The sequence below is a fragment of the Lissotriton helveticus genome, chromosome 2_1 (assembly GCF_964261635.1).
Source record: "Lissotriton helveticus chromosome 2_1, aLisHel1.1, whole genome shotgun sequence".
Classification (NCBI taxonomy): Eukaryota; Metazoa; Chordata; class Amphibia; order Caudata; family Salamandridae; genus Lissotriton; species Lissotriton helveticus.
Genome location: NC_136059.1, coordinates 45,412,249 through 45,438,941, shown reverse-complemented (window position 1 = coordinate 45,438,941; position 26,693 = coordinate 45,412,249). Strand labels below are relative to the sequence as shown.

The 26,693-nt window shown below is 43.3% G+C and overlaps 1 protein-coding gene across 2 annotated transcripts in view; it reads left to right on the top strand.

Moving 5' to 3' along the window:
- Positions 1-26,693, top strand: part of LOC144817692 (long-chain-fatty-acid--CoA ligase ACSBG2-like) — a 237,172-nt gene that overhangs the window by 137,716 nt on the left and 72,763 nt on the right. For both annotated transcript variants that reach the window (XM_078674440.1, XM_078674439.1), the window contains exons 6-8: positions 7,212-7,361; positions 20,266-20,430; positions 25,150-25,331. In XM_078674440.1, the coding sequence (XP_078530566.1) occupies positions 7,212-7,361; positions 20,266-20,430; positions 25,150-25,331 (497 nt within the window). The remainder of the gene's footprint in view (positions 1-7,211; positions 7,362-20,265; positions 20,431-25,149; positions 25,332-26,693) is intronic.

Sequence of the window (26,693 nt, the reverse complement as noted above, 5' to 3'; positions counted from 1 at the left end):
AAGAGAGTGGGAATCTAGCACATGTTTAGAGGAAAAATAGCCAGCAAGCACTCAAAATAAGCAATGCAGTTGCATGATTAACTGTACAGAGCTTTGCCCTCAAATGGTTGGAGCCTGTACTGCTAAAATCCATACATTTTGGTAGGCACAGTGAAAATGTTGACCTTTTCCTAATGCTTTACAAACCTACTGCACTACAGATTAAATGAAGTATTTTCGCTGGTCACTCAAAAAGTTACTTGAGATTCCAAAATGTGGAATAAAGTCTATAAGTAAGTGCTTTGCAACTGTACCAGTATGTTCTCTTGCACAGGGATAAGCTTCAACCTACCCAGTGTCATAGGGTTTATGAGGACTATAAAAGATAGTGTTCATTTTAGTTATTGTTTTTAACTGAGAATCTTTTTATGATGGTGGTTTGCATATGTTTCTCATTAATACGAGAATGTGCCATGCATATATTTATATTTAGCAGACTTTCAGCCTGATTCATGTACGGGCCGTTTTGCGTGGCCCTAATAGCGAATCATAGCGACTCGCTATTGAGGACACGCAAAACGGTATTCATGTAGGAATTGCTAAATAAATAGCGATTCCTACATGTTCTCTATTTGCGAGTAGAAATTTCCTACTCGCAAAAAAAGGAATAACTCCCCATTCATTCCTATGGGCCAAAAGGCCCATAGGAATGAATGGGGAGTATCCCTTATTTGCGAGTAGCAATTTACTACTCGCAAATAAGATAGCGATTTTAAGGGTGCCAGGGGTGTCCAAAGGACACCCTGTAGCACCCCTAAAATGCACATTTGAACAGGTGTTGCGCACACACATGTCCAAAGGACATGTGTGTGTGCAACATGCAACTTAGAAAAATGCTTTTAAAAGCATTTTTCTGAGTTTTTGCTATTTACCGAGAGGTTTGACCTCTCGGTAAATAGCGGCCCAAATTAGCAAAATCGCAATTTTTGAAAGTGTCATGAATAGCATTTAAGGAATCTCTAATAGAGATTCCTTAAATGCTAATTCTCGCATATTAGCTAATTCTTCATTAGCGATTTTTGCATTTGGGATTGTGAATCCCAAATGCCAAAATTGCACTCGCAAAAGGCAAGATTCTGAGAATCTTGCCCTTTGCGAGTGCAATTTAGCTTCATGAATCAGGCTGTTTGTTCTTCTTTAGTCTGTCCTGTTAGTACCAGGAACACACATATCAGAACGTGATGTCCCTATTTAGTATGTGTTCATAGGAGATGACTTTATCCCTTCAGTCTAAGTAATATTGTTATTCTGTGTCTCTAGCAGAATGTGATAATACTGCTGTTTTATTATTTAAACTGTGCCCATGTTGAAGTTAGTGAGAGGGACTTCACACTGAAGTTATCATGAATGCTGCAGAGAGCTGTGAATGAGATTAGGCCCAACGTTCATCCTAAGACATAAGATAACTGCACAAGCAGAGATGTGTGCAGTCTTCTACATTCAGACAGCCTGCATTCGTTAATGCACTGATGCCGGCTCCCTGAGAAATTATACCAAAGTATGGGTTAGATTATTCCAACTAGTTCTGGCAGAAGGATACTTCCAATATTAGAGTAGAAGTAGTATTGATAGATAGGAGTAATATCAGAAACAATTTACATGGTTGAATTGTTTGTGTTTTTCACCATTCTAATAATGCTTATAACACTAATATGTTTCAGCTGTTTGGTAACTGCAGTTCACATTTTATTTACAAGGATTAAACCTTTTCAATAAACTAGAGATTTAGAGTTTATATGTGGTGCTGTGAGCTAGCCGAACTAACATTTACTGATATGAGTAGACTAAGCCTCTATATTGTAAAGTTCTGTTGACCTAATACACAGCCTTATTAAATTTATAGGAACTGTATAACACCAGGAAACATATAGACTATTACCAATACTTAAGAGTATGACTCACACCTAGACCTTTGGAGAAAATCGAGTTGAAGGTGAACACTGGGCCCCAATGGGGAGGCTGGTCAGCAGGCTTGGTCTGGATCCAATTCCCAGCATTATGGACCAGCAGATGACACAGGATTGGTATGAATTTGGGCCACAGAAGGATAAAAAGGCCAACACCAGCAGCATTGAGTAGCTCCATGATACAACCATTCAAGGTTGAGGAGTAGGAATGTTGATACAACTACACACACTCACACATGCTTTCTCCCAACACTCCAGAGATCCTTTGTACACTTCTGCTCGATCCAATACGGATTTTCACTCTCAGAGGCTTGTTCCGGCAACAGAAACAAGTCTTCAGGGAAAGTCTTTTGGCACACCAAAGGCAAGCCCGTCTGCACCCATCTGCATCTGGAACTCGTCCAGTGCCAGCCATGCTTCCTTTTTCTCTCGTATCCAACCTCAAAGACTACACTATAGTAAGTATACCGTGTTTGCTGTCCGCCCTGATCCTTGCGGCATATCCTTTCCTATTGTACACACTACTCCATCTCATGTCATTTTTTATGTGTGGAAGGTGCTGCTAGGCGCTGTGGTGAGAGGATAGGGCCCTGCTGTTTGACGCCCAGCAGGTCAGTAATTCAATCTTCTGCCCAATTTGTTAGTCTAATTTGCCCTCTCCCTGTGTATCCCCTGGGAGCACCTTGAGCCCCAGGGTGCAGTCTCGGTACAAGGATGTACAAGGATGTAAAGAGCTCCTCACCTCTGCCTCAATGATATTTATATCGGCCTAATCAACGTAAGATCCCTCTCCAAACATAAAACTCCCATTTGGGACCTGTTGAATGACTATTACTGGGAAATCCTCTTCCTGACTGAAACCTGGCTTAACACCTACTCAGCCCCAGACATCGCCCTGGCCATCGCAGAAGGCCAGTCAATTGCTCACACTGATCGTGTTGCTGGAATGGACGATGGGGTCGCCATCCTAAAGTTCTCCATTTTTAGCTGTACCATTACGAACTTCGATGGTATAGACACCTATGAGGGATCTGGTCATTTCCCTCCAGATCTCTCCATACCTCTCCCTCTCAGACACCTTAGTGTACCACCCTCCAAATGCCCCAGCCTCTGCACTCGAACGCAGTTACCATAGCACTTACCCCACTCTATCTACAATACTCCAACATTGTAGTACCCATGTACTTCCGTGTTCACATGGGCGACCCTGGCCGCAGAACCACAGAGCAAATTACAGAGGCTATGTGTGCCCGTAGCCTTCCCCAATTGGTAACAGGGGCCACAAATAACAGGACCTCCAGGCAGTAACTATGGGGTCAGAAGGGGAATCCCCCACGGCCAAATAAGGTCTTATAATCACCGATCCAACATTCTGAGTGACGATCTGGAGGATCGCTCTATTTCTACGACCATTTTTCATCATACAGATTCAGAGACCGACATTTGGCTCTACTTTCTGAGCTACACAGCTCCCATTGTAAGCTGATCGGGAGCAGTACCTTACAACTCTACTATTTTGTACTCACGGACACTTGCCTGATCTAGACGCCTGCCTTGACTACGCCTCTTTACAGACCACATCACGGTATCAATTTATTACCGAACCCTTCACTTATACTCCTGTATCTTTTTTGTGAGGGTCATTGCCCCTACGAGCCCTGATTAAGTTCTCCATGAGAGACCGAAACTCATTGACTGAATTCTAAAGCTTCTATATCGTAAAATAAATAAAAATAACGTTTTTTGCAAACTCACTCTAATTCTCTGGACTTTATCACCCTGCGAACACCCACCGCTTGCTCTTTCTCACACACATTTACCCTTCAGTGGCCTTTTTATCAGGCCCTGGAACTCCTGCCTTTCTTCCATTTATCATTACTATTTGTAGAGCCCGCTCGCTGTAAGCCATGGATTTGCACACAATCTTTGTCTCCGGACTCAACCCATTGACATCTACCCGGCCAGTCTGAATGCTAGTAGCCTCCTGCCCAGGCAACACGTATTCTGTATATGTTAATACATTGAAGACAATTCAGAACAATGCATGCCATCCAAGCAAAATACACTAAATGCAGTTAAACTTCATCTAAATATGGTGATACCACTGTCCGGCCGAATCCCCAGGGCCTGTGCTGGGCCACATTCCACCCCAGCCCCCCTGCAGAAATCACCCCCTTACCTCTAAGCCTGGGGTCCTCGTGTGGGGGGTGGCCCAGTGCAAGATTTGCGGTTGCTTGGGGATGTTTCCCGGCACACAATGCAACAGGTTCTGTACAAGAAAACACAAACTGGGGTGGGGGGGCGTTTAGAGTAGCACTCTTGTTTAATACAAAAACAGCCACCAAACACTCAAAATAAGCAAGGCACTTGCCTGTTCAACGGAACAGCGCTTCACCATTGATTGGTTGCAGCATGCGATGCTAAGGTCCATTGATCTAGTCGTTTGTACACTTCAACATTTTTATCTCAGTGCGAGTGAATGGGAGCATGGCTCGTGATGCTTGTGAAACCTCGTGTTAGGCTCTCAGGGACAGCTGCCGGGCTCTTCTCCGGGGACGGATAGGAGAAGGCCTTGACGGAACAAATCCATGGGTTCACCTAAAATGTGCGGTGTACAACATGGAATAACAAAACGAGAACTTGTTTAAAATGTGTGAAGATATGCAATAAAACTTGTGCTTTAGTGGACTTCAAGACGTACAAAATTGAAATAGCAACTGATTGATAAAATGTAAGGGCATGCATTCATGCATGCGCCTTGGCATTGTCATAGTATATTTTCAAGCATTGAGGCACAAAAAGTTCTACATTTACTTTCTCGCCTGTCAGTCAAAGACTGGATCTGCTACTGATCCATCCCAGGGAATGTATATGGCAGCCACCCCAGGCACGGTGGCTGGGGTCCTCTGTTTGAGCAGACCCACAAACACTTCGTCTGCAGCTCCTTTTCTCAGCATCCGCATCAAGTGCCTGGAAGCTCTACACTGCTGCACCCAGCAGTCCATTCTTGAATCAACCAAGCAACCACCTCCTACCTGAAAATACAAATTCAGTGCACTCTACTGCATAACCAGCATAACTTGCGCCTAACAGATGTCAATAGTGTGCACAAAGTGAGCCAAAATACACCTACGGCAGCTTTTATTCACACCACTCGGCGGCAAGGACTGCCAAGGGTGGGATTTAGTGTTTGGTCATTCACTTCTTTCTCAGAGCCTCTATGGAAAGGGTAGCCTCTTCCAGAAGCCAGGCTGTCTGCCCCCAGTGCATCACAGGTTACAGGGTGAATGGTCTCCGGTATGCAGCACCTGTTATCACCATAGGGAAAAGGCTCAAAGCTGGAGTTTTGAATCTAGGGAAGACTTGGCCTGGAAAAGTGCTGGAGCAGGAGTAAGGACTCCAACAGCAGGATGAAGCTAGAGAAGCTGTGATGCAGCAGTATGCTGACTAGAGGTCCATTATATACTGACTGAGCAATATCTACTGGACAGGAAGGGACTGGCCCTAGAACAGGAATCACCCGACAGGAAGAGGCTTGTCCCAGTTTAGGATCCAATTGAATTGAATGGGAAGGACACAGAACAGGAAAAGGCTGGACATGCTGAAATGCTTTTCATATTTGGTGGCCATCTTGGAACGAAGTTTGTGTTTGGTGACTCTCTAGGAATGAAGGTTGTATTCGGTGGCCATCTTGGAATGAAGATTGTGTTTGGTGACCCTAATGAAGTTTGTGTTTGGTGGCCATCTTGGAATGAAGTTTGTATGTGGTGACCCTATAGGAATCAAGTTTGTGTTTGGTGACCCTGTACGAATGAAGTTTGTGTTTGATGGTTATCTTGGATGAAGTTTGTGTTTGGTGACTCCATAGGAATGAAGTTTGTGTTTGGTGGCCATCTTGGAATGCAGTTTGTGTGTAGTGACCCTATAGGAATGAAGTTTGTTTTTGGTGGCCATCTTGGAATGAAGTTTGTGTTTGATGGCCATCTTAGAATGAAGTTTGTGTTTGGTGGCCATCCTAGAATGAAGTTTGTGTTTTGTGGCCATCTTAGAATGGACTCTCACTAAAGGGCAGGTGAACTGATAGTTCCAGCTTAACCTCATCATTGCGGCGCAAATTCCGCCACAGTGCTGAACGTGGTCATTACGGCTCCTGGCCGTCATCAGCACACGCCCACCGTGACTCATGACGGCCGGGAGCCGTCATGAGCATCAAAGAGGTTAAAACCAGGCCCGTCACTAGGACATATCGATAACAATTACTGGGGTGCCACCCTGCTAATGCAGAGTGAGGCGGCATAGTCACAATTCCTAATGCGTATTTAGTTTGTATATATGGTCTCAGATCATTGTCCCAAAGTCATTGTTTCTTGCACACATTCTCTTTGATTTCTCACTGTGTTTTTTCCTTTTTTCCAGTGATTATCTTTTGCTTTGCTCCCCCTTCTGACAGCTCAAATGGTAATTATTTGAACTCCTGTTTGCGACCCTCTAAATATCCCTCGGGTTATTTATGAGAGACTTGCAAAGCCGAAAAATAACTTTTTGTTGATGCGGCAGCACAAGCCTCTCAATCATATCTAGGAGGTGACGCTAAGCCACCCTGCATGGTTTTGCATGGTCTCATTGATATGGAGTAAGACAAAGCAGCGCAGGTCGCTGTCTTGCCTTACTCTGCCTCAAGGAGGTGTTCCATGGGCGTTGCGGTGGGGTTTCCTATGCAACACCCATGGAATTTGATGCTGCACCAGATTTACAAAGTGATGTACACCGAGGGAAAAGTCAAATCTGTACGCTCCCAAGGTGAGGAGTAACAAGGAGACATATGTTAATTTCTCCTTGTTTTTTCCTCTTTCCAATGTGTGCTGCGTTCTACAGCACACATAGAAAGAGAAAAACGCCTGGTATGAATGTTTTTGTGCAGGAAGATTTCCCTTCCTGCATATAAACAAACCTGCCTGCAACGGAGGCACCCTTGCACCATGGTGCAAGAGTGCCTGCGCTGACGCTCGGCTGCAAATTGAGTGCTGGCACTGGCTGAAAGAACAGGAATGCACAGTATCTTGTAAATACAGTGCATTGCTGCCATTTCGAATTGGCGTAGGGCAGCGCAGCAACAAGACTTGCGGCGCTGCCCTACTCCAATTCCTTATAAATTAGACCCCCTATTTATAGCTTTCCTGCATCTGTTTTACATTTAGTCTTGTGGACATTACTGGCATATGGCTTGCCCTTTTCTGATGTTTTGACTCTTACTTCTGTCTGCAGTGGACGGAGTTCATGCAGCTGGGATCAGACATTCCAGATTCTGAACTGGATGACATCATCACTTCCCAGCATGTAAATCAGTGCTGTACTCTGATCTACACCTCAGGGACAACTGGTACACCAAAGGGTGTGATGCTGAGCCATGACAATGTGAGTATCAATGCAGAATGACTTGCCCTGGGCCAGTTAATGTAAACTATTGTAATGTTAACAAAGGTGAATTAAATGCACAAGACATTGTGTACTCTCTCACATTTATTACTATATATTTTCCACCAAAATAGCTGTTCAGATCCCTGAACTATCAACTATCAAAATGGACTGATATGTTCAGTCAAGAAATAATTTTACTAAATGGGAAATACATAACACTTTACATGTAAAGAAGCAGTTGTAATTGAAATAAATGTATGATGTATCATGGGATGTATGACGTTACAACGCATACTTTTACCACGCATACCATTACAACGAAAGTTTTACAACGCATAAACTTTTACAACGCATACCATTACCACACAGGATTTTACAACGCATATACCTTTACAACGCATACCATTACAACGTAAGTATTGGTAAGTATATAATAATTTTTTTATTTAAATTAATTAAAAATATTTTAATATAATGTAATTTAATTTTTTTTAATTTAATTAATTTATTTTAAATGTAATTTAATTTAATTTATCAAAAATACCCCTGTACCCCAAAAACCCAAAACTGACCCTGAAACCTAAAAATACCCTTTACCCAAAAACTGAAAACTGACCCTGTACCCTAAAAATACCCCTGTACCCCAAAAACCCAAAACTGACCCTGAACCCTAAAAATACCCCTTTACCCAAAAACTAAAAACTGACCCTGAACCTTAAAAATACCCCTTTACCCAAAAACTGAAAACTGACCCTGAACCCTAAAAATACCCCTTTACCCAAAAACTGAAAACTGACCCTGTACCCTAAAAATACCCCTTTACCCAAAAACTGAAAACTGACCCTGAACCCTAAAAATACCCCTTTACCCAAAAACTGAAAACTGACCCTGAACCCTAAAAATACCCCTTTACCCAAAAACTAAAAACTGACCCTGAACCCTAAAAATACCCCTTTTCCCAAAAACTGAAAACTGACCCTGAACCCTAAAAATACCCCTTTACCCAAAAACCCAAACATATATCATTTAAAAAATAATTATATACTTACCAATACTTACGTTGTAATGGTATGCGTTGTAAAAGTATATGCGTTGTAAAATCCTGCGTGGTAATGGTATGCGTTGTAAAAGTTTATGCGTTGTAAAAGTTGCGTGGTAATGGTACTGCGTTGTAAAAATTGCGTGGTAAACGTTGTATCCCGTATCATGTGTTAATAAGAAATACATTGCAATGGGTTCAACATTTAAAAAACATTTTCATGTGACAGGACATATGCAGTAGAAAGGTCTGAAATGAGTGGCTATTTAGTAAACATCTTTAGATCCAGCATAGAAAATCACTTCCTTTGAGTGAAGCAGCCCAGAGCATGCTCTAGTCATGGGATCATGTACTAGCCAAACATCATCCTCCTGTTAATAGTAATTTAGTCTAATAACTAATCTCATAACCTTATTTTTCATGGCGTCCACTCTGGGCGAGGCCTAGGCAGTGGACGATCCTATGAACTTCTATTCGGTGAGCTGAAAGCGATATCTCCACATGCTTTCTGTGTATTCCTTGCCTAGCCTGTTGAAGCTTCCTCAGGAGAGCACTGCCAGTGAGATACTGTAGAAAGAACTGAACAGCACTATTGTAACTTTCTTAAACAAGTGTTTATGTACCACAGACCATTTCCCTTAAGAGTCTAGTAGAAAGACAACACAAACCTTTGACTCTGGGAAGATTCGATAAAGCAAAACACCACCTCTTGGACAACATTGACTACATTGATATAACCAACCGCAGAAAAGGACTTCAACCTTTATGTTGGTTTGAAGACCTCTGCTGCAGAGGCATTCAGAGTGGATATCTCCTATGGTTATCACCCAAAAAATCAGATGGTTCCTTAAATTCTGTGTGGACCTTTCCAGCCATAATGAAAAAATCATTACAGGCTGATTGTCACTACCAACAAGATGATTTTGATGCTGTCTGATGGTGAGTATTTCTAGACACTGGACCTGATAATGACTTACCAACAGATAACACTTCAACCGGATTCCAAAGCATTGACTGCATTTAATAGAACTGAGGGTATGCACACATTTACTAAGCTGGCATTTGTATTAGTATAGATGGCAATTGTTTTCCAAAGACGTACATAAAATGTCCTGGCAAGGATTAAGAATGTTATCTTTTTTCAGGATGATATCTTACTCAATGGAAACTCTGTTGCAACACAGCAAAATGCCTCAGTGGGTTTTCAGTAAAAGGTTCAGCTCTGGGCTTACCCTTTTCAAGGAAAAATGTAGGTTAATATTTTAAGAGAGGTGGAATACTTAGGGTGCCTAATATCCAGAGCAGGAGTTATGTGTAGGCTAAATGTAATGTAATGCAGTCATCGCGCTAGTTGTCTCTAGTATTGATGATGCAAAATCATTATACATTGACTTACCTAAATGCCTCATTCACAGTACCAAAATTGTCCAGAAAAGAGCAGCCCGGCTAATTTACTGACAGTCCAGGAGGAGTCCAATCACTCCTCTGATTTTGGGGTGGGTATGGATTCCCTGCACGGGGTGCCATAATGATGCGATCCAATAGTCTATCTTGCTTTTGGTGATGACAATTTTGGTTTTATCCAAATTAAGAATGAGGTGGTTACTATTCATCCAGTCGTGTATGAACAACATTGAGGGTTGGAAGGTTTTGATTGATTCAGGAGTATTGTTGCTCCTGGACAGCAGCTGCATAGGTGTAGTTGTATACCTCACAGTTTCTGTTTCTTAATGAATGGACTAAAGGACGTATATACAAATTGTAAAGGTAGGGAGAGTGGGGGAGGAGCCATGAGAGCCTTCACAGTCTAGGAGGACTCTGGATGAGATGAACGAGGTCAGACAGACAGACTGGGAGCGGTCCTTCAGGAAGGAGGTAACCCAATCAAGAGCCAAACCTCACAATCCTGAAGCCTTTAAATGGTCCACCAGAAGATGTGGTACACTGTGTTGAAGGTCGCTGGCAGGTTGAGTAAGACCGGGGCCTCGGTGATGCCTCATTTTGTTAAATTCGGTAAATCCCATTGTTAATACTACGCTACCAAATGATAGCAACAACCTTTGATCTTTCATGGGGACAGTGGAATATTATTCCTGGTTTGTAAAGGGCTTAACCCACAAAACCGAAGCTTCACAGTTGTTGCTGACAAAAGTGAAAAAAAATTGAATGTTTCATAATGGAAGAACTGAGTCACTGTCTGTTTGTCTCAGTTGGCAGATGTTGCAGGGGAAGAGAGTGACCTTGAAACTGATTAAGTAGTGGCAAGTGTGAATGATGCCATTGAAGAGTTAGAAACATATCCAAGGAGGACTGGATTGTGGCCATGGAAGAAGGCCCTGCAAACTGTGGTTAAACTCGTTAAGGGAACATTAATGAGTGAGAGTGTGCTTCCTGTTGGTGCCTGACTTTATGTTAAGGTCACTGAAGAAATGTCATTATGTGATGATAAAGTGAAAATGAGAGATGACAGATGTGTACCTCCTATTGAGGTAAGAGTCAGGATAATAGCTTTTGCTTATGAAGGACATTTGGGAAAGACCATGAAAAAAGACTTAAGGAGGAATTTTGGTGGCCTATAATGAATGGCCAAGTAAAGAGATGGATTTTGGGGTGAGGAGTCTGTAGGCAGGTGGAAAAACAATTGAGGATTGATTTAGGGACGTTAGATTGTGATCAGCTTGTTGTAATGCCAAACACTTGTGGGAAAATAGCTACTTAGATTTTATTGGATCCTTTTCATATTTGCCTGAACAAGAGAGATATGTAGCTGTTGATGCTTCGCGGATGCTAAGTCTAAGTGGATTGAGATGGTATTTATGACAAATGTGACCATGCCTTCCTCAATTGGAGCACTTGGTAAGTTTTCTAATTCAGTAGGTATACTTTCTTTCCACTGATGCTGGTATAGTGACTACAACCCTAAGCTTGCATCACTAGATCAATTAAGGGTTAGAACTGAACAGTGAGGGCTATGAAACATCAGAGCATGTCTGGTGATATTGCACGGGTTCTATCATAGATATGAAATATTTACAATTTGTGGATAGCATCATTTTGGTTTTACGCCTGTATATTGTGTGGCACTTCAGGGACCGGGATTACAACCACATTGTGTTACATTACTGTTTCAATTTTGTATTGAGCTTGTGTATTCTCTATCATTTATTTCCATTATTTCACTTCTGTTTTGCAATCTAAGATATTTTGATATGGATAGTCACACTGTTATGTTATGTTATGTTAAGTAATTTTTATATAGCGCCGGTTCACCATCAGGTCTCTTCGCGCTTCTAGGGGGAAGTTTCACAACAAGCAGTGCATATGAGCTGATGTGAGCGAGTTATTTCATGGTCAGTCCCTCCAAAAACAAGATGGTCGTGAGTTTTTTCCTAAAAGGAAGGAGGGCTGGTTCCCTGCGCAGGGATTCGGGTCAGTTGTTCCAGAGCTGTGGTATCATGGTGGAAAAGGCTCTGCCCCCTTTAAGGGTGGAGTGGAAGCGTGGGGTGACCAGGCGACAGGCTACAGAAGAACGGAGAGTCCGGGCAGGGATGTAATTTGTCAGACGGTCCTTGATGTAGGACAGGGCTTGACCATAAATGGCCTTGTGGGCAATGCAGATACCCTTGAAAACTGCTCGCTGCCTAATAGGGAGCCAGTGTAGTTTTGCGAGCAGTGGAGAAGCGTGGGCCCGTCTTGGTAAATCAAAGATAAGGCGTGCCGCATCGTTCTGCACAACCTGCAGTCTTCTCGTCAGTTTCCAAGGAAGTCCAATATAAAGGGCGTTCCCATAATCCAATCTGGACATTATTGTAGCAGATGCAATTGCCTGTAGAAAAGCTGTAGAGAGGAGGGGAACAAGTTTCCATAAGCACCTCATAAGCCCTGTACAGGTACCAACCACTGCAGACACTTGGTTATTCATTGACAGTTCAACAACTTTTTACCACTGGGACTGGGGTTAGGGGCGACTCCCAGCTCTCGTGGCCAAAACAGATCACACCATGGGCTATTGGTATGTGGGACAACCAGAATTTCTGTCTTATCTGGATTTATTTTAAGTGAGTTGTCAGTCATCCAGCTCACTGTAAAACGTAATACCTCTTATATGTGTTCCTGAGCTAGACTGGAGTAGTTAATCCGTACAAGAAGCTGGGTGTCGTCTGCGTAATTGAAGACCTGGCAGTCCAGTTGGGCCAGATTCTCCACCAGCGGTTGTAGGTATAAATTGAAGAGCAAAGGGGATAACGCCGAGCCCTGCGGAACACCACAAGTCAGGGAGCCGGAGGTCGAAACCTGAGCACCTACCTGCACCCTCTGGGTCCGGTTGGACAGGAAGGATTTAAGCCATTGATAGGCGTTAGTGGAATTGTGATATCTTGGTCCTACTTTATCAAGATTCACCCCCACACTACCTTCCTTGAACTAGAATGTGCTGCAGGTCTACATCTATCCAGAAGTTTGACAAAGTAAGCTTTTCAGTGCAGACCAAGAACCTACAGTCCCATTTAGTTGGTGAATCCAAGAGTCTCACTTATGATATTCCTTGGTTGTCTGTCCAAATGTGTCACAGGAGTTATACTTACAGCTGTTACCCTTTTTTAACCCCTTTCTTTTCTCACAGTTCCCAAGGTACTAATAGTTGTGTGATGAAATAGTTGGTGTTTTTGCACAACTTCTTTGCAAATAAAACGTAATTATACATTGTGAAAAATGTGACTCAGACACATTGGAAAAGTCCAATCAATAAGATTCTCAGAATCCTGTCTCAATAATGTTAACGAGGCAGTATTCAGGATTGTGTTTCTGAAACCTTTTGAACAATGGGCAACTAGTGGAGACCTGTGAGTGATAGCAGACCTCCATCCATGCATTTTCAGAATGGCAACAGTTTTTTTTCTATTCCAGCCCCTGTATCTCAGCAACACTGGGGCTGCACTGAAAAAGAAAGCATTGGCAACGCCAATGCGTGTGGCATTGTCCGCCAGCCTTTTGGCAAATCTGGCTTTGCTGTGTCATGGTTTTTGCAAAGTGTTATTGTTTGAGAAGCTGGCAGGCATTTGTCAATCTAAAAAAAGCATTTGCTGCAGGCAAAAGATGTTCTTGTATCTCAATAAAACACACATTACCAAGATACAAGCTGGCACTGAAGGACACTATGTTATATACACAATCGTAGTAAAATCAAAAGGTCTTGGCTAGCACCGACCGAAAAAAAGTCAATCAATCTGGCATTTGCTTCTTGCCTTTGAGAAAGAAAGAAGGAAAGAAAGAAGGAAAGAAGGAAAGAAGGAAATAAGGAAAGAAGGAAAGAAGGAAAGAAGGAAAGAAAGAAAGAGAAGGAAAGAAAATAAAATAAACTAAAAGGAAACTACGAAAGAAGAAAAGAATGAGAGAAACAACTAAACAAACAAAGTAAAAAAGAAACAAACAAACAAAAAAGGAAGGAAAGCAAGAAAGAGGGAAAGAAAAGAGAAAGAAAGTAGAAAGAAAGTAAAGAGGAGAGAAAACATCTAAAAAGAGGCTAACTTTATACAGAACAGTTTCAAATAATATGCTGTGAAATAGCAGCAGTCAGAAAAGTAAAATGCTTCAAAATGAATTTACAGTGGCATCGTCATTAAAGGGGATCTGATAAAGATGGGATATGCATCAGAAGCATCCTGCTATCACATTAGGTTCTAAACACAAAGGCAACACTAAAGTAATTATAAACTAAAAACAAAAACACTGTCACTGAAGGTAACTAGCTTGTGTGTGATTGTTCTCATTGTGAAAGAGCAAAATGCAGTCGCTCAAAATGAAACTAACCAGTGACTTAAGCGGGCGGACCCACTGTCCCATATGGTGTACTGAGCAGAAGCAAAATGTGAGTGACACACAAGAGACCGAGAGAGGTCCCTATATGTGAGTATATATATATATTCACAGAAAAAAATAGGATTTAGGGGTGTTATAGTTAGCTGAACATTTCACTCATAGAAAACCATTGAAATCCCTCCGTTATAGTTAGTTGTACTAACTGTAACTCTCGCGCCCGCAATCCACTGTTGTGGAATGTAGGCCCACCATCTTCGGTGCAGATGGTGCTCGGGGCTTGGGCTATAAGTAACCCAAAGCACAACTTTAAGAGATATTGAGAAGTCAATGCACTAGCAAATGTGCACGGTGTCCAGGAGTTATGGTTCCATGTCACTCACGAGGGCTGCCGGTCTCAGCTTTGCTGGGGACTCGGGTCGGCCTCTGAGAAGTCTGGAAAACCTCTTCCTGGGCTGCAGGTACTTCAGAGTCTGTCAGGAGCTTCGGAGATGCAGACCGGCAAATGTTTTCTTGGTGCCTACCAAGCAGGGGAGTCACTCCTTGACCCCAAGAAAGATTTCTTCAGTCCTCTAGTCTTGAATAAAGCGGTGAAGTTCCAGGATTCAGTTGAGGAGTTTCGTCCAGGGATATCTCAACCCCTATTGCCAGGGGTTCCTAATTTATACCTAAGAAAAGGGTTGGACTAACTCTGGGGACCCACCTATGGAAAGGTTTGGAAAGAGGGGTGTCTACACTGATTTCCTTTGTACAGTTTCGTGCCAGAGCAGGGGCTGGTAGCCCCTGCAACTGGTTTGAACTGGGCTATGCACAGGGACACCAAATGTGCCCCCAGTGCAGACTTTAAAGCACTACTGGAGTGCACCCACCCAGCCCTAATCCACTAAGGCCTGTTTGGGAGGTGGTTACCTATTGCTCTGGGCTTCCCTGCCGGAGTTTCGGTTAGCAGCAGGAGACCAGACTCGTGTCTGTGGCTGCAGTATCCATTTTGTGATGTCAGGGTTCTTTTTTAAATTGTTACCGGGCAGACCGGTGTGTACATGTCTCTCCCTCTAGAAGGGTGGAATTCTACCCCGCTACCAGGACCGGCGGTGTGGGGTAGGATTCCAAAGTGTTTGACACCAAACACAACATGTTTCTGTGCAGCCATTCGAAGGTTAGCACTTACCGCAAGGTTATAATGCACTTAAGAGTATATGGTCTGGCTGCATCACAGAACAGACCCAGAAAATAGGTTCTGAAGGCTACAGTGGGGCCCGGCTCATGCATGAGCACCCTCTCACACAAAACCAAGCACCCTGCCTTCAGGATAGGGGTGACTCATAGGTTTAAATGCGTAGTGATTAAAGGTAGATATAGGCAACCTGTATCTTAGTAAGGGGTGCATGCACCACCTTACCCAGGCTGCAGTAGCAGTCCTGTGGTGTGATTTTGGAAGGCTTTCGAGGGGTGTCATAATACATGCTGCATCCCCTGGTAGGTCTCTGGGGTACCTATGCCCTTAGTACCTAATGTACCATATACTAGCGGCTCACAAGGGTACCCCAGTAACCAAACTGGAGTGTACCTATAGTACATGCAATCAATTTAGACAGGAAGCAGCTAGGCTGAGGTCCTGGATAGCAGGGCCCCAGCCAGACTAAAGTCGAAAAGCAGTGAAACACCAGCAAAAAGTGGGGGCAACCTGTATATGCTTTGTTGTACTATGGCTTCCAAGAAAGCACCTTGAAACTATATGACAAGGTTCTTGACCACGACATCAAAAGACCCACAATAAACCATTACATCAATTTGTTGGAGAACACATTAACAAGACTGTCCATGAAACACCTTGATTATACCAAGAAGAGAAGAAAGACTTCATTGACCCTTCATGGAGCATATCAAGTTAGGGTTGGAGTGAGTCAGACATAGGGGCTGTTAGCGGAGCATGGCTAGGAGCTACAGACACCTAACAGATACCGTTGAAGGCCTTCAAGGGGTGTCTTTCTCCCACCTGTGGCCATCAAATTGACAGTGACATCACTACTTATCTGGTACATGTGTTTATTTATTTATTTTATTTATTTATTTATTTTTGCAATTTATACAGCGCGAACAAATGCCCGTAGGCGTCTCGGCGCTAGATACTGTGAGTGAGTTCCCAGGGACTAAGTCAGCTGCTATTCTTGACCAAACAGCCAGGTCTTTATTTTTCTACGAAATTGCATCAAGGACGTGCTTTCTCTAATGGCAACTGGCAAAGAGTTCCACAGTCTGGGAGCAGCCACCAAGAAGCGTCTATCACCCCAAGTGACTGTTTTGGTACGTGGTATCAGCAGAAGTTTTTGATTGTTAGATCGGGGCGATCTTGTGGCTGAATGGAACCTAAGGTGAGATTTAAGGAAATGTGGGCCAAGGTTGTGCAGTGCTTTATACACTATGCAGAGTGTTTTGAATTTGATCCTATTCCGGATCTTGAGCCAGTGGAGATTTCGCATGGTCTCAGAGATAGGCATGAACTTAGGTGTTCCTGACAGGAGGCGGGCTGCAACGTTCTGGATTGTCTGCATTTTATTTGTCATTCTGGCTTGGGTGTTAATAAATAGGCCATTGCAGTAATCTAGAGAGGCCAACACTAGAGAGCTTACCAGTGTTTTACCTGCTGCAATTGGTAGGAACGGCATGATTTTCCTAATCAGCCTAAGTTTATGGTGAGCAGTGGCTGCTATTTTGTTGGCGTGGGCCATAAAGTTCAGGTTCTCATCAAAAATCACACCAAGATTTCTGACGCTAGGAACTGGTTTAGGGGAGACTCCGAACGTGGCAGGCCACCAGGTGGTCGACCAGCTAGGTGAAAGGCATGTGATGTTTGTGATGGAAGGAGTCTGTATGTGACTAAAGCTGTAGGACCTTGTGAAGAATTGTCCTGAGTGTCTTAAGAAAGAGGTAGGAGTGGAGATTGTAAATCGAATAAGGTGATAATGTGTAAAGGGTCAAGGTGGTGGTCAGAGTTTGGAATAAGAGTTGCATAGATTGTACCAACATGAAGAGGTTTTGATTGTCAGAACTCATTTGAGAGACCACAGGGCAAGCAGAGGTTACTGGGCCTAAGCCGGTGGTTTTAGGTCAATGACTCTGCAAACTGGGGCAAGGACAACCCTTTCAGTTCATAGCTTTCAGTGGTAGCAATGGTGAGCGGTCACAGACTTCTTAGGGAGCTAGAGAAGGGGTGCTCAAGCTCAAAGCTTAACAATCCATCACCAATGCAAAAAGAGAATTTCTAGACCAGACCTTAACATTTATAAAATATATATTTTAAAGAGACACTTGAATGAAAAACTACAATTACAAATCACAAAAAACAGGTGCTGCCGAGGTCAGTCCTGGGCCTTCCCTTCTCCCCTACTCTCCGCCATTCAGGCTGTCTCCCTGGTTCTCTCCAGGGTAGTCCGCTTTCTGTGAGGGAATACGGTAGTATGAATGTAGCTCAGGTATATTTGATTCAACCGCAAACAATATATGGACAGGTCCTACTTTAATCTCTTACCCTATCTTGAGTGTATGCATGGCCTCACACTCCTGATGACCGTCAGCTCTTCTCCTCTCCTGCCTCATGCTCTGGGGACACACACAGCAGGGCACTGGCTCCTGTCTCATTGGCAGCAGGAGACATCAGAGCTAGCAAAGCCCAGTCCCAACTGGATCAACAGTTGTCGTCTCTGTACTAAGTTCTTGCTCATGCATGGGTCAGCACATCCTCAGAGAAGTTCGGTGACACGTTAGGAGATACAGCCCTCTTCTGCCTTGTCATGCGTTTGATTGCTGTAGCCCCGCAAGGGCCAGGTCCAACTTCAACGGTTCCAGCCCCAACAAATGCTAGTCACACTGGTTACTGTAGCCCTGCATGAGCTGGCAACAATCTTTGTCAGTCGCAGCCACACACAGCCTAATAGCTTCAGGGCGTTGTGGCTTCATACAAGTTGATCACAACTTGGGTAAATGCGATCATGCACAGTTCAATTAAAGATGGCGGTTGCTGCCATGCACAGGCCATTTCCAACACAGAGTCAAGCCTGGACTGCGTCTTGGCAACTGCATTCATAGAGTTGCGTTTCCAGCCATTAAGCTGTACAGAAAGACTGAGGGCCCTTTGATGCTTGGGTCCAACGCTCTCACTCCAGCAGTCCTTCCATATGGGAACCCTACAGACATCATGGCTGCACTTCTTGAAGATTTTCATACTGCATGGTTGTCAGGCTTCTCCCTTTCTAAGAAGGTAGGCAGGCTTCCAGGCTCTTCAGAAGAAAGAAACAGCTCCTCCAGCCAGAGACTCAGACCTCCGGTGATGTTCTATCGCATAAAGAAGACTGGCTGCTAGGCAGACACATGCTGTAGTGGCACAGCAGTCCCCTGAGTACTCAGCAAAGCGCACACCTCCTTGACCACAGAGGACTTGGAACAGGAACAACACGTGGGTTCTGTCCAATTTTTATGGGACTAACTACCACCAGGAGATGGGTTTCCACTTTTTGAAAATGAAGAACCGATTTAGGGTGGATCTCCTTTCAAGTGTCCTTTCCAGGCTGTCCTCCAGACACAACCTTTGTGTAGAATGATACTTCTCACAGCAGGGATAGTCTCCAACCAGGAGCACCCATACTAGAGACAGAAATGGGTGTGAGGTTTCTGCACCTGATTGTCTCATTCCACTGAAGGAGTAATCAGAGATAGTCAAACTGGCAGGTCACCTCAAGGACTCCTCGCCTTGCTCATGTGACCCTCCCCACACTTATCCCATCAACCAAATGGCAGTGTTCAGGAAATCATCCTCAGCTCCTTGCAAAGTAAAATGTCCTACTGAATATATCTAGAGAAGCCCTGCATCTACTCCTCATGATTCAGTGTCTAGGGCCCCTTCCTTCAGAGTCAGGAATGTGTGCAGTAAACTTGCAATGCCTTGGACAAAACTATCACCTCCATCTTGTGAGAAGCCACGTCAGGGCTATTTAAAGTAGATTTCACTGAGCCCCATTACTCTGAATTATTTACATTGCATGCATATACCATGCACGCTTCATGCATTAACACACAATATGCACTCAAGATGTTAGTGTTAGGGACTAGGTAAGTGCGTAAATGTTGATTGTTACGGAGTGGGCCAGTAGGCCTCCACTCTGGAGCAACAGAGGAAAGGTCCGGTCACGGTCTGGATCCGTAAAGCGCGGTACACTGCCACCAATTCTATAGATGTGAAACCTGTGACAGGGAACGCAGCCGCTGTCAGTCAATGAGGACATGCTTGGTGCTCCCCTCCAGGCCACATGACACATCCAGGACCTCCTACAGTCAGGGACATGCCTAGGCATCAGTGCACACACTGCATTACAATGACGCAGGAACCAAAAATCAAATTAGGATACCAGACACAAGCAGTCAAGCACTCAGGGCAGGGGGTCACACAGGTACACGATATGGGGGAAATTCCAGTCCCAACATTGACCATCTTCAGCTTCCTGTTTGTACCATTCCTATGTTTTCACACAATTGTTTTTTCTGTTTCTTTGTCTTCTCTCTTGGTAATTATGAGTTTGGGATGCCATGATAGCAAAGGAGAGAGTAACAGAGAGAGATAGAGAGAGAAAAGGGGGGGAGTGAGAGATGGGAGAGAGGGAGAGAGAGAGACAGAGAGAGGGAGAGAGGAAGACAGAGAGAGGGGGGAGAGAGAGAAAGAGAGAAGTGAGAGAGAGAGAGTGACAGAGAGAGAGAGAGAAACAGAGACAGAGACCAAGAGAGGGGGAGAGAGAAAGAGAGAGATAGAGAGAGCGACAGGGAGAGAGACAGACAGAGAGAGAGAGACAGACAGAGAGACATAGAGAGAGAGAGAGAGAGAGAGAGAGATGTGTGGATGTGAGGTTTTCTCGCCATTCCAAGCAGCTGCCTGCTGATACTATGCTTAGTTGCTTCGCGTCAGCACAGCTAAACAATATTTTTGCCAGTATAGGAGTTTTGTTCCTGTAAAATCTTAATTTGTTCAATTTTTCCTTCTCCTTGGCTTTGTGCTTCTAGGTCACATGGGGGACGAAAATGTTTAGCAAATATTCTGGCCTGCAAGAAAGCGACATTTTTATCAGTTACCTTCCACTGAGCCATGTGGCTGGACAATATTTCGACATCTGGCTACCGATATGCATCGGAGGGACCACCTACTTTGCAGATAAGGATGCCCTGAAGGTACCAGAAGTATAAGTATCTATTGTGTGTAGTAGTTAATAGAAATATGTTGTGTAATTTGTGTGTGTCTAATCATCTGCCTTTGCTCATTAGCTTGTCTCTTTAACTATTTAACTTCAAGAGCTCGCACCCTGAATGTTGGAATCTCCCCAAGTTACAGTCAGCCTCCACCCCTACAAACCTCTCCAGTCAATCCAAAGATGTTCATAATGATAAACACACTGGAGCCGGCACTGAATGCTCAAACAACCCAACATTAGAGGCTCGCGTTCAGTAAATAATGCTGAGTATAATATACCACCCTCCCTGCATACGGTAACTATACATAATATCGAAGCAAAAATATAGAATGGACATAATATCAAAGTAAAAATATAGAATGGACAAAATATCGAGTGGACACAATATAGTAGGTAAAAATTAACGGTGGGCGTAGTATGCGTAGTGAGGCTACGCGAAGCGACGCAATATGGGTGAGAAACTACGCCCACCTATGCACTTCGCGTAGCCCCACTACGCGCCACCTGCCCTCCTCCCCTATATACCTAATTTGTGTAAATACTAAAAGAAAAGTAAATAAAAAGCACTTACCTTGTCCGCTGTGTCCCGGGGATCCCTCTTCTCATTCACGCTGCCGTCTTGGATACCAATGCGCAACTTAGTTGTTAAGAGGACAATCAGCCGTTTGCCTAGTTTGGGTCATTTTGATACGAAAAAGAAAACCTTTTTAACTACGGATGCAAGTCTGTCTGGATTGGGAGCTGTTCTTTCTCAGTATGATAATGGTGAAGAAATAGTAGTAGCGTTTGCTTCAAGAGCCTTGAAGAAAGCTGAAGTACAATATTCGTGAATAGAGAGAGAAGCTCTTGCTATTGTTTGGGCAGTCAAACACTTCAAGTTTTATCTTTGGGGTATTCCGTTTATAGTAAAATCAGATGATAGACCCCGGGTACAAGTGTTTTCTTGTATGGAGAGTGAAAGATTAACCCCAAGACTTAAACGTTGGAGTGAAGGATTGAAGGAGTTTAATTTCCAAGTGCAATATTTACCTGGGTCTTTGAATAAGGCAGCTGATTGTCTTTCGAGATTACCACTACAAGATCAAACTGAACATTTGGAGGTTGATTGTGTCATTGTTTCGTGGGTGAGTGAAAGTGCTATTTCTCTGGATGAATGGGTTAGTGCTCAATCCGGTGATCGGATTTTTCCCTTGGTGAAGAATTTGGTTATTAATGGTTGGCCTGATAGTAGCAGAGGTATTGACTCTGATCTTTTGCCTTTTTGGTGTGTAAGGGATGAGTTGACCATAATTGATGATGTCCTGATGAGAGGTGAAAGGTTAATTCCTCCTTTGTTGATGAGATCACAGTTGATCAATCTTGCCCATGATGGACATAGGGCAGGAGCCTTACTAAATCACGCCTAGGAGAGAGATATTGGTGGCCTAATATGGATGGTGAAGTTGAATGTGTGGTCAAGGACTGTTATCAGTGTTCCGTTAATGACAAGTCTAAGGTGGTTAGTAAGGCTCCAATGCCACCATTTAGTATTCCTAATCAACCTTGGTCTAAATTAGGTTTGTTACTGCCGTCTGAAAGATTTGTAATTCTTCTTGTGGACTAGACGTCTAAGTGGGTTTCTACCAAATGTGTGGGTTCCATTAGCATTAAAGTGGTGGTTGATTTTTTGTGGGATGAGTTTGTGAGTGAAGGAATTCCTAAGTGCATCATAACGGATAATGGTGTACAATTTGTCTCCACTGAGATGGAGACCTTTTTGAAAGACCATGGCATATTACATCTTAAAACTGCACTGCATGCACCTCAAGCCAACGGTCTTGCGCAGCGTATGAATCGTGTGGTGAAGGGGTGTGTTCAGAGAGCTCTTGAAATGAAGATTCCACTTAAGGAGGTGTTGAGAGATACTTGGTGGGCTCATCGCACCACAATTAATTATGTTTCAAAATCTTTCCCATTTTTTTTGTTGCGAGGAAGACAAGCTTGTTCTAAATTGATGCCCTGCATGGCTTCCTCCTCAAACTGTTGTCTCTTTGGATAAGGGGGATGTGGATGGTAGAATTCATTCTTATCAACAAAAATATAAAGAACGTTATGATTTGAAGAACTCTACAAGAGACAAATTGTGGAGCGTTGGAGAATGGGTTCTTGTGGAAAAAACCCTGATTTTCCAAGAAGGGTATCACTGAATTTATGGGTCCTTTCATGATCACTTGCATATACAAGAATGTGGTTACCATGCATAATTGTTGTAAATGGAGCATGTCTAGGCTGGTTAAATTTTCTGATGTTAAATCTCCATTTTCATCTAGTCTTGATTGTACTTCACCTTCTTTTTCCTCATCTTGTCAAGGTGAAGTTCTTTCAAGGAGGTTTCCTCAGAAAACTCATTGTGCTCCTGTACGTTTCAGAGGCTATGTTTAAATCCTGTTTTGTAACCTTGCTTATATGTTTCTATTTTAGAGTATAATTTTTCCTTACAGGTTTTATCCTTATATTCTTTTTTGGTATAGGGGATGTGTTGTAATGTGCATGACACTTGTTTATATGGCTTGCACTGTGACATACTTAGTGTTCCATTCTTCCTGCATTCCTTCTCTTGATGCTTCTCTGTGTGTCAGAGGAGCATTGGAGCCTGGAGGAGTTAGAGGCGACTGGAGGAGACTGTTGGTGATGTTATATAATGAAATCTTCTCTTGGATTAATCTACTGAAGTGTGGTTCTTTTTAACATCACGCTATCGCGTGAAACCGTGCCTTATCACCATTTCCCTTAACACCCAGCTTTGCATCTCTAATGAAAATGAAATGAAAATGAAAAAGCTTTTATGAAGCGCATGGCTACCAAAAGGCCTCCCAGCGCTGAGAGGCAAAGCGACATTTCTCCTGTCATCAAGCCTCATGCAAAGCAGCATAGCGACAAGAAAAGTAGCAATAACCTCTGTTATCGCTACTTTCCTTATGCCTGCTTTGAAACTGACTTAGTCATGATATCTATGGAAGGTGGATATCAAGGCTAAGTATGTGAGGCCCTATCAGCAAGCTATCACCAAATGTTGTGTGATTATCACTGGATTTCCAGAGATAATCGCACAGTTGGGAGCTTGCACTCTGAATTTTATCGCTTCGGAGATAAGCGTTGCTGATAGCACGCTATCTCTGCAATAAAATTCAGAGTTGGCCGGCGACAATTATCCTCACGCTAAGAGCGCTGAGCGATAATTATCGCCAGCCCTTGCTGATATGCCCCTTTGTCATTTACCACTCCAGTAGCTCTTACTCCCACAAATGCGAGTCCTATTGCATTATAAATGCTTGTTAAACCAGCTTATGCACCTGGTTTAGCATCCTGCCGCATAGTAAAATTAAGCATATGGCTTTTTGCCTTGCTTAATTTATCACTGTGCACACACTTATAGCTGTGCTTTTGCTTACATTCCATTCACTAATAATGCTAACTATCATTTTGAGGGTGATGTGTTTTTACATGTTATTTGTAGCTGCCCCTCTTATTATGCACCAGCTCACCATTTGAAAATAGCCCAACCTCCATCATTATTTACCAATGCTGTTCGCGTCATTGCATGTATTCGCATGGCAGCAATCCAATGTGCTGATTATGCTTCAAGTATTATGAGAGTGTGCTTTTAGCTCATATACTGTGGATTGTCTTAGGTTAGGCATAGAGTGTTTCCATATACCCAAATAAAGGTATGTTTTCCAAGGAGATTATTCTCACTCCTTATCATGAATCAAGGGTTTCTTTTTTGGGGGAAGCCTGTGAAATGGCATTTTCAACTCTCTGGAGCAGAGAAGTGTGCATTTTCAATGCAGCCGAGCTGACTCGGTTCTCTGTTGTTAGGGACATTGGCTGATGACATGCTGGGTTCACAAAGAAAGAGCCTGATCTTGTGGGCAATCTGCCAGCACCAAAGGGGTATGTCAGGTACTGCATCCTTCTCTCATGACAGACATCTTGGGGCTACCTTCTATTATCAGAGACTTAGGGCTTGATTACGAGTTTGGCCATACAGGAGTGGGACAACACCGCTAAACTTATGGGCATCTTCCTACAAAGAATACTATGAGGTGTTTTCCTCTTTCTGTGTGTGCGGCAAAATGCAGCACACATAGAAAGAGGCAAGAACAACGAGAAATAAAGTTATTTCTACATGTTACGCCTCACCTCAGGAGGTGCAAGGTTTTGTTGCGTCCCCAAAATTACACACTCTGTCAAATAGTCAATATCCGTGGGTGTTGCATGGGAAAACCCACCGGAACGGCCATGGAATGCCTCCCGAGTGCAGAGTAAGGCGACATAGCGATTAGCACTGCATTGCCTTACTCTATCTATGAGGCAATACAAAGCCATACATAGTAGCTTTACGTGGCCTCATAAATAGGATCCTGTAATCTGCTGCTGCCGGGGCATCACATAAAATGTCACATTTATTTTAGTGATTATATTTCTCAGTGCAACATTCCTCCATTTTTGCTTTAATTGATGTGCATCCCAGCTCACAGAATGTGAGCTCATTTCCCCTGGCCAAACAACAAGTGTTAGATAAGAGCATCTCTAGCCATGCATCATATTATCTCTAAATAGGATTCAAGTTATAAGCCTACAAAGGTGAGGGCATCCAATAAATGGAAAGATCCTCTGATACTCCAGACTCTTAACATTCTGCTTCCATAACTTGCAGGGCTCCCTGGTGGACACGCTGAAGGAGGTGCGACCTACTGTCTTCTTTGGGGTGCCACGGATTTGGGAAAAGATTCAAGAGACGCTGGTTGATTTGAAATTCAAGCCATCTTCCATGCAGAGATCCATCATCACTTCAGCCGGGGATCCCAGGCTGGCATCTAACCTCAACCACTTGAATTGGTATGTGACGTGAGGCACAGAGATGTATTTTGAGGGATTGCATGGGTTCGTTGCATAGACAAAAGGGGCAGCTTTGTTAATAAGCAGGCATACGGAGATGCCTCAAAAGTCAGAAACATGAGTGACAAAGAGTCTGATTTATATCCCGGTGGACTTGTTACTCAATCACAACTATGACAGAAAGCCCATCCACCGACATATAAATCCTATAGGATATTATCAGATTTATATTTCAGCACATGTGATAGGTCTGATGGAGTAACCCATCCACTGAAATCTAAATCAGGCCCAAAGTCCAAAAGAATGGTAAATCAAAAAAAGCCCTATATGTATTTCCCAAGTGATTTTAAGTTCAGTGTAACAATATAAATCTTCTAGGCATTAAAATTATTCATACATGGCTTTTTCCAAAATGCTAAAGGATGTTTTAGGATTTTTTAACCCGGTGCTATACGGCTGAGTAGTGTCACCTGTATGGTATCCTCTCTCTCTCCCACCATTGAGTGCTAGAGTGCCAGGATACCTGTTAGGTGGCAGTGCACTTCATAAATTGGCCAAATAATAAGAAATACATGTTTTCTAGTGTCCCAGCTGACAGCAGAGATAGATTTCCACCTCTTGAAATATAGTTTCTGTAATCTGTTTTGACCACTTACGTCATATGTGTCTAAGTACTCACTAGATACACAACAAACCTTCTTCGGAAGCAGCAAACCATCAAAGAAATGTTTGCTGTTTTGAAGAGAGTTTCATTCCTTAGTAGTAAGCACTTTTACTGTTACTTCTCAAAGTGGGTGGAATCTGTAACAAGCAATGTTCCCAATCGTTCCTGGATGGATAGCACTGACCGTGAGAAGGGAATGGACGGTGCCCCCTGTACTGTGGAACCAAGAGGGAGGCAGATAGCCAAATCGGAAACAAGCCTTCTTGCCAGGTTGCCCCGCTCCCTGAAAGAAACATGCAATGTGTTGGTCAGCAAATCTAAAGGCTGCTTGGGAGCCATGTATGACTTTAATTGATGAGCCATGCGAGACTTCAGGGTGACTTGCATATTCACAGTGCGTTCAGTAGTAGGCTAGGACCTCAAAATACTATACATACCCAGCACTATTCCCACTGTGCCAACCAGGATTCAGTTCTGTGACTGTCTGGTTTGATCTCATTAGCCAATAGAGCCTTTGTGCTATAAAAGAGAGCAGTTCCCTTCAATTATTCTAACTTGTGAGTATCTTACATTGAAGGTGTGTGCTTTTTATTTTGCATGCATTTGACTGGGGGTGAAATATTCTTTTTTTAGCCACATCTCTGACCACTTCACACCCTTGTTGACCCAACCCCATTCAATTCAATTAGATCCACCTG